Source organism: Saccostrea cucullata, unplaced genomic scaffold (genome assembly GCF_032062105.1).
Source record: "Saccostrea cucullata isolate Sc308-1 unplaced genomic scaffold, CSIRO_AGI_Scuc_v1 ctg12841, whole genome shotgun sequence".
Classification (NCBI taxonomy): Eukaryota; Metazoa; Mollusca; class Bivalvia; order Ostreida; family Ostreidae; genus Saccostrea; species Saccostrea cuccullata.
The window spans coordinates 31,711-44,348 of NW_026931795.1; the positions used below are offsets into that span (position 1 = coordinate 31,711).

Here is a 12,638-nt window from a genome sequence, read left to right on the forward strand (position 1 = left end):
CCTTATGAAAGTACATTGTGAACTTTAGGTCTCACATGAATTCGGAAACAACTACGATTTTTTTAACCTGACTGCCTCATTCATTAAGGAAAATGGTATAAATGTCTTGATTTTGCTTCCTGTTGTTTAAGTTATTCCTAATCACATTACATGAACAGCCGAGCTATGTTCTTTTATTTTCTTAGCGAATTAATATTGATTGGAAATATAGTAGATGCCTATGGTAAGATAATTTTCTCTTCTTTTTAAAAAATCTCGGTTTTAAATGAATTTTTAGTCAATTTGTATTCCGATTATTTGTAGATTTGTTTTCCTATCCCTCCCTTAAATCGAAGGAAGTTACAAAACATACAGAATTTTTATTGATATTTTATATCATTATGTTTCAACAAGCATGAACAAACATGAATCAAAAACTGTTACTCTAAACTAACAGAAAAAAATCAAACATTGTAAATTTAGACTTGTCCTTTTTCACTTTTTTTATTAGCTTCTATTTTCAAACTTTTATTAAAGAGAATATTACTTTTTTAATCAATGTATGTAACTTAAATATCTGAATTGTACTATTGCATTTTTACGGAAGCCAATTTTGACATATCAAAATATATTTATGAATTCGATTTAAAGAATTGTCGTATTTGTCATTAAGAATAACATTTTGGTAAAAGGCAAACATGATTACTTAGTTTTTGCCATTTTTATTCCCTGCAGTAATATGCGGTTACTCATATGTTGATCGTATTGATATTGTATGATGTCATGTAAAGTTGATAATATGTAAATCGCTTAACGAGGACAAAGGAAAACAGATTTCATATTGAACTATAAAAAGAAAGAATTTAAATCATCAGAAATCATCTAAAGTGTATATTTTAATCATGGACAAGTGAGAGCTACGGAAGTGTAAAGCTCTCTGTCCTTCTACTATCGATATAGCCATCTCGAAATAAATCTAAAAATATTTGGTTTTTATCGATATAAGTCTTTAAAATTTCCGAGAAATAAAATGAGGAAATAATGTTATTGAGTTCGCGGGAAGGGGCTTTCTAAAGAATATCTTTACTTCCTTCGTAATTCACTGAAAGATTCTGTACAATGTATTTTCAATTGTAAATCATTAAAGACTTCCAAATATTTTTTTGAAAAAGGGGGTTGGGCGACATCAGCAATTAGATCAAGGGCATAGTTATAGTCACACCGTCTCAATTACAACTTTTGAAGAGTGGTAAAAGCAAATTGTCTTTCTGTCCTTCCAGCTTTCTTAAATCTAATATATCCCGAAAATAATTCAGTTTTATAGTTAAATCTCTGTTTTTTCTAAATTTTAATATATTTTTTGGCTGACCCCACCTTTTCTTTCTTTTAAGTCTTTGTCCTAGCTTATGTAGATTGGCTGCAATGAAGCACATATTATTTTACATTATTCTCATAGGACTAGTTTTACATGCTTTTATAACTGAAAGACTGAGAGAAAGAGGGCAGCTGTCATTGTTTAATTTGGTCACAAAATATTTATTGCAATTACTTTGTCTGTAAGTGAATTAAATTCAATGAGAGATTGAGGATTTGATTCTATGAGGGAAAATACACTGTACATTTTTAAATTATTTCTACTCTTTCTTATTAATTAGAAGATGTGAAATGATACCTTCTTCAATGGGGACAATTTAACAGATCATATCCTTCTTCTTCAATACGCTTTTCCCGAATTTCTTACAACAATTATTTATAACTTCACACATGCAAGATTGTGCATATGTACCGTCAAATCTGAATCTGATAGATGTGTCTTTTATAAGAATTCCTGCGCCTCCTAAGTCAGTTGAAAAAAATAAATTATTTAAACTTGTTCCAAGAAATACATGCATATTTATATTAAAATAAAAGATAATAGCAGATAACATATTTATAAGATAAGAAAAGTAAGACACTGTAAAAAATATTAATACAAATGTGGAGACTGATTAACACAAGTGTGGAGACTTTTTCGCCTTCCTTTGCCAACGAGACGTAGCACGTTCCTTTTTGTTTTGTCTTAATCGATGGTATTCAGCTTTTGCACTTCAAGTCCCAATCTGGGTATTCTCTCGTAAAATAAAAAAAAGCACACTCATTTCCTTGAAAACGTATTATCAACTAACTTTTAATTAGATTTGCCACCTTTTTGTTCTCATCATGATGTATATAGAATGAAGACATGAAGAATTGAAAAACAACAATATTATTAACACAATGATACCATGTATTTGTAAATAGTTATGTCGACATATCGCCATAAACAAATGTGTGCCAAAAATGAAGCTAATTCATTTTTTTTAGATAAGATGTACGCGTAAAAATAATCTGGTGTATTCAAATTTTAGCATAATCACTGGGTGTGGAGTTAGGTCGTAACATAAATTAGCGCTGCATAATTATGTCCCTTCAGTGTAATTGATTTATTATGTAAATGATTTAATTCTTAGAGATATTCATGAATTAGCGCATTGTTCCCTGCGCCAAAGCAGCTAAAATATGAAGCCCGCTCTTTAAAGAACACATACTGTATTTCATTAAAATCAACATTTTGTCAAATCACTGGCATGAGAACATTTTTGAAAAAAGATTGTATCATTTATTTCTTGATAATGCAAGAAATTGTTGTAATTGATAAACACAACAGTTTTATCTGCTCAGCATTTTAAATGTTTAAATATTGTAATTTAAGTGCGAAATTAACTTTTACTTCATATACTCACAATGAATTATATAGTCAACCATGATCTTGAACTTTAGAACTGATGTTTATTGATGAACCATCCCTAAAGATTAAAATATGTAATGATCGTTTAAAGAAAGATAACTACTTACTTTCTGGTTTATGAAAATATGAAATTGGACAAAAATTGACCACTTGCCAGGGATTTAACGAAATGTTGTCTTCAATGAAATATATAGAGAAAAAAAATTATCTTCACATTTGGCACACAGCTGTGCTTGTCAGGAAATTACCAGACAAATCGACACTGCTTGGAAAAATCCAGTAAGGTTGAAGTCATTTTTCTGGATAGTCAATTTTCAAAAAATATACAGATATATACCCAAAAATTTCGCCCGGAATGTGATGCGTTAATTTGATAAATGGCCTCTGGATAAATAACGCAGCGCCATTGTATATGAAAATGAGGGGAAAAAATACTGACTACATATTTTAGTAAATCAATAATTAATATGAGAGTTAATTTTTGACATGTTTAACTTGGTATATGTGTGCCATTTCTGAGAAAGTTTTTTTTTTGTCTCTTAGAGAATCTTTCAGTGATTAAAAAAGTTCGTTTCATTTTTATTTATAGAGAATCTTGCTTTATATAAATCAACATGGCAAGATAATTCCTATAGCGCCTATTACTGGCGAATCAGGTCTTTTAATGCAGTGGACGGAGAGTTTTCGGACAGGTCTCTTAATGGAGGGCAATGTGTAATATCGGGAAGGCAAAAACAAACTGCTACCTGGTGGGTGAATCTATCTCGAATTGTCAGCATTCACCATGTAACAATCTACTACAGGACGGAAAATTTGCCGTGGGGTATTGTAATTAAAATCATCAATTCAACTAAGTTCATATTCTATTTTTATGTTACAATGCTCGTTAGTAAAAAAAAAAGTATTGCCTCTTCTTCATGTATTTTTTTAGAATAAAATTTGAATTGATCAGAGTTTCGTAAGGTACATGTAGTAGCTTTTAAATGAATTATTTTGTATCTGAGTTATTGTTTTATATCTTAAAAAGAAGACCGCAATGTAAATTTCACTGTAAAATATTTGTTCGCCGTTGGTGTTAGTTTGTAACAAAATTTATTTATATTGTAGTTTTTTTTCCGCATATACATGTAATATTGACAGAAAAAGCCAAAATTCTCAAGAAATCTTGAAAAAATCAGTTCAAACTCTTTGCTCTGCTAATGATTTGCATTGTGTTAATATGCACTTTCGAGTTAAAATACTTTATCTTTATATCTTTCATTCTTTAAACATTAAAGTTTATAAATTTCTGAGGCAGTAAAATAAGCATACAGTTTCGCCCCTTATAGACTGTATCTTCTTTACCCCGAAATTCTTTAGTATTTAGCTGTCACAGATATGATAAATGCGTTGTCGTATTTATATCTACTCAGATAAGATCCTTAACAAAGACTCTTTCAAAAGACAAGATTATTCAATTGAAAATTTACTCGTAACAAATATATAATTCCAGAGACAAAGGTTTTTTTTTACGTAAATAGTTTTATTTTTGGTTGCAGTATTACCCCCCCCCCCCCTCTCAAAAAAGGGCAAAAAGGCAAAAAAAAGGAAAGAATATTAAATTTTGCTTATTGCTTTTTTTTTGGCAAGACTTGTTAAAGATATATATCTAACTTTTTGATAGCGTGTTGGTGAAAAGTGATCGTTGCAAACTGGAGGGACGTTGTAAGAAAATAATTGTTTATGTCATTTCGTTCGATGTATAAAATCAATTATATTATAGTATTTATTATAATATAATGATATAATTATAATATTATGTGTTTGCAAAAAAAAAAAATGAAAAGCCATCGTACATTCATATTGATTTAATATATATTTCATTAGGCAAATCCAATGGCTACACTTCCCGCTTCCTTGGTTTTTCTGTTTACATATCAAACACAACCAACAAAGATGAAGGTTTCCTGTGTTTTAAAGACACACACTACACCATTGAAACAATTCCAGATAACATTACAATAGAATGCATAAGGCATGGACGGTATGTCATCTACTATAATGAAAGACTCCCAGGAGTTACCTACCCTGAAGGATATTCTACATACGCATTTAATGAACTCTGTGAACTTGAGGTTTACGGTTAGTAAGTCCGCACCTATTTAAAAAACTCTCAGTGAAAGCTCAAATGAACAGTTTTCGTTTTTTTTTTTTTTTTTTTTTTTTTTTTTTTTTTTTTTTTTTTTTTTTTTTTTTTGTTGTTGTTGTTGTTGTTGTTTAATTCCATTTGCACAGAGTAATCTTATTTAATAATAGCGGAAAATGTCCGATGTTTATCTGGTCAGGGAATCCGAATATGTCAACTAAAATGAGACTTAATATATTTTTTCCTCTTACAAAACCATGAGCATTAATGAAATTTAAAAAGTTTTTGTATATTGCACATACACATTCATTTCCATAATTAAGTTTTGTTTTAATCCATAAAGAAATAAAAGAAAATCTAGCAATAATAAAGTCTTATTCGATTTGGTTCGGAGATATTTAAAATTATATAGAATCTTCTTATCATGCAAACCTTTAATTTCTCTATATTCATCTGTATTATATTCCAAAATCTACATTATGTAAAGTAAAAAAAAACAATATGTGAATATTTATGTAATACTTCCACTTAATATTTAATTTTTTTGTAAAAATGCAAGCATGATTTGGACAATTAAACATTCATTGTTACATTCTGAAATCCATCGTTAACTAACGTTGATAATTTAAATAAAGACTTTGAATTATAATAGTAGAAACTTTTTATATTATAGTAAACTATTCAACCAATTTTCAAGTCTCTAATCAAAAGGTTTAATAATACTTAGGCTGAATATTTTACATCATTTTTATTTTACACAATTTTTAAACTGCAAGTTATTAATATTTTACATTTGTACAGAAAAGTTTGTACGTGTTTCTTATAGTCATACATTAAACAAAAGTCTGAATAAATATACTCGGTACCCAGTTTATAGCGAACTGCATGCATAAAAAAATACTGATATACACGTATAATTATCTATTACTCTTTCAATAGGATGTAGTAAATCTGGTGAATATGGAGAAAACTGCACTCTACCATGTCCAGGGAATTGTCAGGAAGGTCATTGTAACATTGAAGATGGGACTTGTCTTGGATGTGTTGTCGGATACAAAGGACTGCATTGTGAGGAAGGTACATAGAGAGAGAGAGAGAGAGAGAGAGAGAGAGAGAGAGAGAGAGAGAGAGAGAGAGAGATGGACATTTTTTAAATGTGAAAATTTTGTATCGAATGTTTCATACCGGCTTTCCTCTTAGTGGACTATTTAATTAGATTTAATGTTCTACATGTCGTCCATCACTGATATTGTATTCAATGAATATTCAAAAAGCAAGAGAAGGATTCCATTTATTTGTTTTTTTTTCCTTCAGAATGTGATAATAATAAATATGGCTTTGAGTGTAACCTTACCTGTGGAAACTGTAGCAAAGGAGAACAATGTAATCACGTGAACGGAAGTTGTTCAAACGGATGTGACGAAGGTGTTCAAGGAGATATGTGTGTAGAACGTAGGTTTTTTAAAAGTCATTTGTGGAATATTTATGACGTTTTTCAAACAGTCCAAGGCATGAAAATAGAATTATTATACCTCCCGCTTGAGAAGCGGGAGGGTATATAGTAATCGGTATTTCCGCCCGTCCGTCTGTACGTCCGTCCGTCCATCTGTTACGCTTTGGAGTACCCATCTCTTACATGTATCCGCAACTCCTCTTATACCACTAAAGGAAATTTAATGAAACTTTCACAGAATCTTTATTACATATTGCCATTGTGCACAACCAATTTTACTTTTTGATCTGACATATATTTTGGATTTTCCAGAGCAAAACATGGACACTGCCATTTTATTCACATGGGAGGCGGGGGTATCATTTAGTGAGCTCATTGCTCACAGTACTTCTAGTTTATTCTATGTATTATGTTTATTGTAAGATCAAATTTTGTTTTACACGTTTCCATCACAGTATTTAAATTATCGGTTTATATTTTTGTGGCAGCTTGTCCTTTAGGTAAATATGGAGAAAATTGTGACGAGGAATGTTTGCCAAACTGTAATGGCTGCAACAGATTCAATGGTGCCTGTCAGTTTGGATGTAGCGACGGATGGAAAGGAACGTCCTGTGAAAGTGGTATTTAAAGAATGCTAATTTAAATTTCTAATTTACGGGGACTTTAAAATAAACATTCCATCATACGATTATAGATACTACTTTTCGTCTTGTATAATTGTATATATTATATATGTTGTAGAATGTGACGGTATGATGTATGGACAGAATTGCAGTCAATCATGTGGCTCCTGTTTGAAGTCAGAACAGTGTCATCACCTAAATGGCACATGTACAGATGGGTGTGACAGAGGTTATGAAGGGGAGATGTGTACAGCAGGTATGAAGTGTTGGATAAATCCACGAACTATAGTCGCCCGCGTGGCGCAGTTGGTAAAGGCTCAACAAAAACGATCCATCACTGCGCAAGTGCCGAGTATAGGACAAGGTTTGCAGCTCTCCACCGGCGCACTTTATGATGCACTTTACATAATATACAATCAATCGATTCACAAACTACACCAATAGGTTCATGTATTATTGTCGCGAAAACAGATTGACTAAGATCAGATCTAAAAGTAGAAAAATATTTTAGACCTATTAAATAATTTGTGTTTGATATAGTGGTAAACATCTCTCTAAAAATGTTGTTTTAAACATGTACTTTGTAAACGAAAAATTAATATAAAATTAAAGATAAAAAATTGAGAAAACTACACAAATTTTACGAATTGTTTTTCAAATAAAAAAAATGTAGCAAAGGTTTCAATGTTAACATGAAAGAGAAAAGAAATGATTTGTATAACCTGAGCAGTATATAGGGCCTAAGACATGTGTAATCTAGGCACATGGGCACATTGTCATAAAACATACTAAAGTTTGGGAATGCTCTCAAGTCTAAGAATGTTCTCAAATCCAAAATTCTCAGACTCAGCGGCCGTCATAAAAAAGTTGAGAAAAATAAAGATTCTTTTTGTTTTATTCTTAAATTCTCAGTTGAGTAAATCTCAAGACTTGAGTTAAGATTTTTTTTTTGAGAATTCTCAAAGTTTTATGACGGCGGACCCTGATCCTACCTCTGGCCCCAGGACCTTAAACTAAGAATAGACTTAAATCAAGATTAAGATTTTGAATATGTCAATTATTATTAAACGAACATGGCTAAAAACTTTCAAGTTTGTTAGATATTTGAATACAAATATACCTTGAAAATTCTGCTTCATTTTAAAATTTATTTTAAAAGTTACACTAATTTGAAACTTTGACTTAAATCTCTTCTCAGTATATGGTCTTGGGGCCTGGAATTTCCAGGGGGCCATATTTTATTCCCTGGTCATTTTTTTTTTATTATTTTTAGATTTTTGTGATATCGATCAGTGTTCGTTATCTTCACGTTATTATGAAGAAGGAATTTTTACCTATCCTAAGTAATTGTGATTTGACCCGTGATTAACTCTCCACCATTCAGTGATGTTCATTTTCACAATTCTTGTTTTCTTACTGGATTAAAGAGTTTGAACACAGTGGTTTACACCATTTCATTTGAATATGGTGCTCTTAAACGCTGTTGAATCGATATGTCATGGCAATTTGATTAGAGCATACATCCTCTGTTACAACGCACTTTAAAAAATTACGCACTTTGAAAAAAAATTTCAAAGTGCGTTAAATTTTGGACCAAATCAACGCACTTGAAGAAAAATATTTTTTCACAGTGCATTAATATCGACTATCTTAACGCACTTTGAAAAAAGGTGTATGGTTGATATTCTTGTAAATTTTAGGTATGATAAATAATTGAACCTGTTGGATAACTTATCGGTGTAAAGGTCACGTCAGGATGTAAAAATGAGCGATTTTGATTTTTCCATACTTTGAAACTTCCTTCTCTCTTAAATGTTTTATTGTACTTAATTTTTTCCAGTTTGCATGCATTTTTTCATTGAAAGTTTTCAACGTCACAGTAATTATGCAAATACATATATTTGGGTGTAGCATAGGTATCGGTACCGGGAAGGGGGCTTAGTAGACACACAAATCTATTGCGAAGAAATACATTATATAGACATTGAAAATTTGGGCTTACCTTTAGGTGGGGGTTGTCCACGGTCAATTTGCTACCGTCGGCTGTGTAAAAAAAAACAGTTGGGCTGAGAAACCTTCTATTCGTCTTCTTGTTCTCAGTTAAATAAAATCAATAAATATAAATTAAAAAGTTTTTCGAAAGATACAATTAGTACGAATTAATTCTCTCAATTACTAAAATCTTAGTCTAGAATTTTTGTTTTATACAGATTTTTTTACAAAGTGCGTTAAATTTCCCCTTGGTAAAAAATGTTGATGTACACTCTAAACGCACTTTGAAAAAAAATTAACGCACTTTGAAAACTTCTTTTTAAAGTGCGTTAATTTGTCCCAATTTTAACGCACTTAATATTTTTTTAAAGTTCGTAATTTTTTCAAAGTGCGTTGCCACAATCCTCTCATTTCGTATCTCCATATACTCTTAAAATATATACCTTTCTTTTGGATTTTGAAAAATACTGTTTGTCATTATAAAATTTTACAACAGCTCACCTACAGTTGAATGAACACATCAATCAACTTTCAAAAACACATTAATATATCAATAAATAGTTAATATTTATTCTTATTTTAAGTATTTCTTCCCTTTTTTAGAATGCCCTGAAGGATATTATGGGTATAATTGTGAGGACACGTGTAGCATTAACTGTGGAGTCCATAGTAGATGTAACAGAGTGACAGGGGAATGTCAAGATGGATGTCAGGCTGGGTGGGAGGGCCTTAAATGTGACAAACGTAAGCATTTGGTATAAAAAAAAATGTAATAGATAAAACACTCGATGTCATTTTTTCAGAAAGACAAATAAATAACCAAATATGATTTTTTTTTAATATTAAATATGGATTATTGCTGCAGGGATCATTTGAAATTGATAAAATTCTGAGAACATTGCTTGGACGATTACTTTTATATATAGATATATCTCATTTTTTGTATTTCTGTTATTTTGTATCATGAAAAACCAATAACCATTTGATACATGTATGTACATTAACTTTCCTATAGAACATACATATATTTTTTTTTTTAAATGAGCACAAATGGTTATTTTTTTTTTTTCATTGTGACTTTATATAAAAATGTAATAAATAAAATTTTAAAGGCAATATCTAAGTTTCAATCTAACATTTTTAATAGAATGTGATGTGGGAAGTTTTGGACAAAACTGTACTCAGTCATGTGGAATTCAAAATTGCTTTAGAAATGAACAATGTCATCACATAAATGGGACATGCTTGAATGGCTGCAATAAGGGTTACCAAGGAGACACTTGTACACAAGGTGACGTATACATAAAATCCTTTTATAAATTATGCAGATTATAATTGTAAAATTATTGTTAAGCAAATTTAGTGAGCATCCCCTGCCGAGTGGCCACACCTGTGGTTCTTGTCATTTGTAAACTCCTGGTGACAAAGATAAGCTGCTGCATAAGTAAGGGAAGTAAACGATTGAATTTTTTAAAAATAAATTAATTACAGCAATACTGAAAGGCATAAATATACATGTATGTGTGTCGTGCTGGAATATATCTTTAACATTAAATGGCCACTCATTCAGATATCGATTAAAATTAAAAAGATATATACATGTAGTAAGTTACATTATACCAAAACTTGTTTTAGTTTTTAATAAGATGAAAGATCATCACACCCTGTAAACCTTTTTTGACATAGTCTCCTCCTCGTTGAGCGATGTATTTTAACAGAACATAGTATTCCGTTGTTTACACCAAAGTAAATGCATTTTTAATGTGTACCCTCGTACTAACAATGCAATTAAAATAAAATTCCAAATGTGACTGTAGGTTTTAACATTTTTACAGTAATTTTTATGTTATCCGACGTATTGCAACCATTGCGATACACAGAAATTAGGGTTTATATGTATGAGGTTGATTTGTCAGATTAACCTGAGAGTAAAATAAATAGAATTGATCTTGCCTGCACTTTAACACAAAAAAATGAAAAAAAAGAAGATAAACATATTTTACATACATGTATACAGTACAATATGTTTAAAGCAATACCGGTTATAATGATTTGACGCTTTTATAACCAATTATGGTTTAAGCATATTGATATGCTAACGAAAATACCCCATTGCATCTGCGTATATAACAAGGCAAAGAAAGACAATTCTTAATAAGTATGTTTTACTGTATATGTCATTGTGAATTATTTTGATTATTGTTTCCAGTGTGTCCAAACAGACGATATGGATACAACTGCGAAGAAACCTGTACAAATTGTAGCTTTGTCAGGAGATGTGATACAATAGAAGGGAAATGTAACGGTATGTAAACACAATCCATTATTGGCAAAAATATTGTATATACATGTAGAAACTGAATTTAATTTTGTTTTCTAGATCTTGAAAATACTCTGAATACAAAGATGTAGTTTTCTTAAAAGGTTAAATTGTTTCCTGAAACAAAAATCATAATGTACTTTTAGATTGGGTAGCAGATAACATTCTTGAATTTATCATCTGCACAATTAAGTATTTCCTTGAATGTTTTTTTTTTTTCTATAACACTGTAGATAGATCGTTTTTTAAAGTTATTGAAAGTACAAGCTTTAAGGATATAGATTACATTATGTTGATTTTGCACAATGAATTACTTCTTTATAAATAAGGAAAGGCTTATCAAAATCGATCAAATAATCCAGCATACATGTAATCTATAAAAAATGAATTAAAATGCTTGAGTTCGTACTGTAATGGGCTTCATATGTATGCAAATATTAATGTAAGATAAAAAAAAAAACACTAACGCTTAATTTACATTATTGCAGTGATAAAAGAATCATTAGATTCTGATACAACTGACGGGAACCTTTACTTAGTGTACGGAATGATATCTTCTCTTTGCTTAAGTGTTGTCTTCAATGTCGTTTTAATCATCTGGTGAGATTTTGTACATTCTCTTTCTTTTAACCTCCATCCTAGTTAATGATGTCAAATATCTTCACAACTTTCATTTTTTTCACTTTTTTTCTAAATTAAAAGATATAATATATATTTTAGGAGCTGTAGGTGGAAAACGTGCAAAGGAAAGAATCAACAAGCGAAAATAACTACACCGATTCCTAGAAAATTGAGTACACAGATCAAAGTTCAAGAACGTGTAGTGCATGCATATGACGACCTAGATGAAAGAGAAAAATCAACAAAACCTTCAAAATTGAAAACACAGATCAAAGACGAAGCTGAAGAGAGTGCCGTATATGAGGACCTGGATCAAATTGAAATATCCACACAACCTTCAAAATTGAAAACACAGATCAAAGACGGAGTTGAAGATGGTGTAGTATATGAAGAACCGGATCAAACAAGTCAACAATCCATTTATGAGAATTACATCTGAATGATGTTGCAGTATTTCAATATGAGCATATAACATATAACTTCAATGTAAACACTTCCATACATGTAACTATTTGCTAATGTTAATTACAAAAAGAAAGAAGGGAGCATTCAAACCTAGAAACAAAACAAAACTGTTTAAATATAAAAAAGCTGTTGATTGTATCTTAAAGTGTATACATGTATTATTTCTTTTTTTCGCGAAAAGGAGAAATTGAATATTCATCATGATTATGTAATATATGAAATATATCGTCACCTTTGCCATTGTGAATAAATTTTATTTCAAACAATTATTAGCTCACCTGAGCCGAAGGCTC

The 12,638-nt window shown here is 30.6% G+C and overlaps 1 protein-coding gene across 1 annotated transcript in view; it reads left to right on the forward strand.

Annotated features, from left to right (window-relative positions):
• LOC134233548 (multiple epidermal growth factor-like domains protein 10) overlaps positions 1 to 12,431 on the forward strand; it is a 30,043-nt gene extending 17,612 nt beyond the window's left edge. The window contains exons 6-14 of the mRNA XM_062715516.1: positions 3,336 to 3,569; positions 4,613 to 4,867; positions 5,811 to 5,948; positions 6,186 to 6,323; positions 9,543 to 9,683; positions 10,087 to 10,230; positions 11,149 to 11,244; positions 11,748 to 11,859; positions 11,980 to 12,431. Of these exons, the coding sequence (XP_062571500.1) occupies positions 3,336 to 3,569; positions 4,613 to 4,867; positions 5,811 to 5,948; positions 6,186 to 6,323; positions 9,543 to 9,683; positions 10,087 to 10,230; positions 11,149 to 11,244; positions 11,748 to 11,859; positions 11,980 to 12,319 (1,598 nt within the window). The 3' untranslated portion in view covers positions 12,320 to 12,431. The remainder of the gene's footprint in view (positions 1 to 3,335; positions 3,570 to 4,612; positions 4,868 to 5,810; positions 5,949 to 6,185; positions 6,324 to 9,542; positions 9,684 to 10,086; positions 10,231 to 11,148; positions 11,245 to 11,747; positions 11,860 to 11,979) is intronic.
• Positions 12,432 to 12,638: the final 207 nt, after the last annotated feature.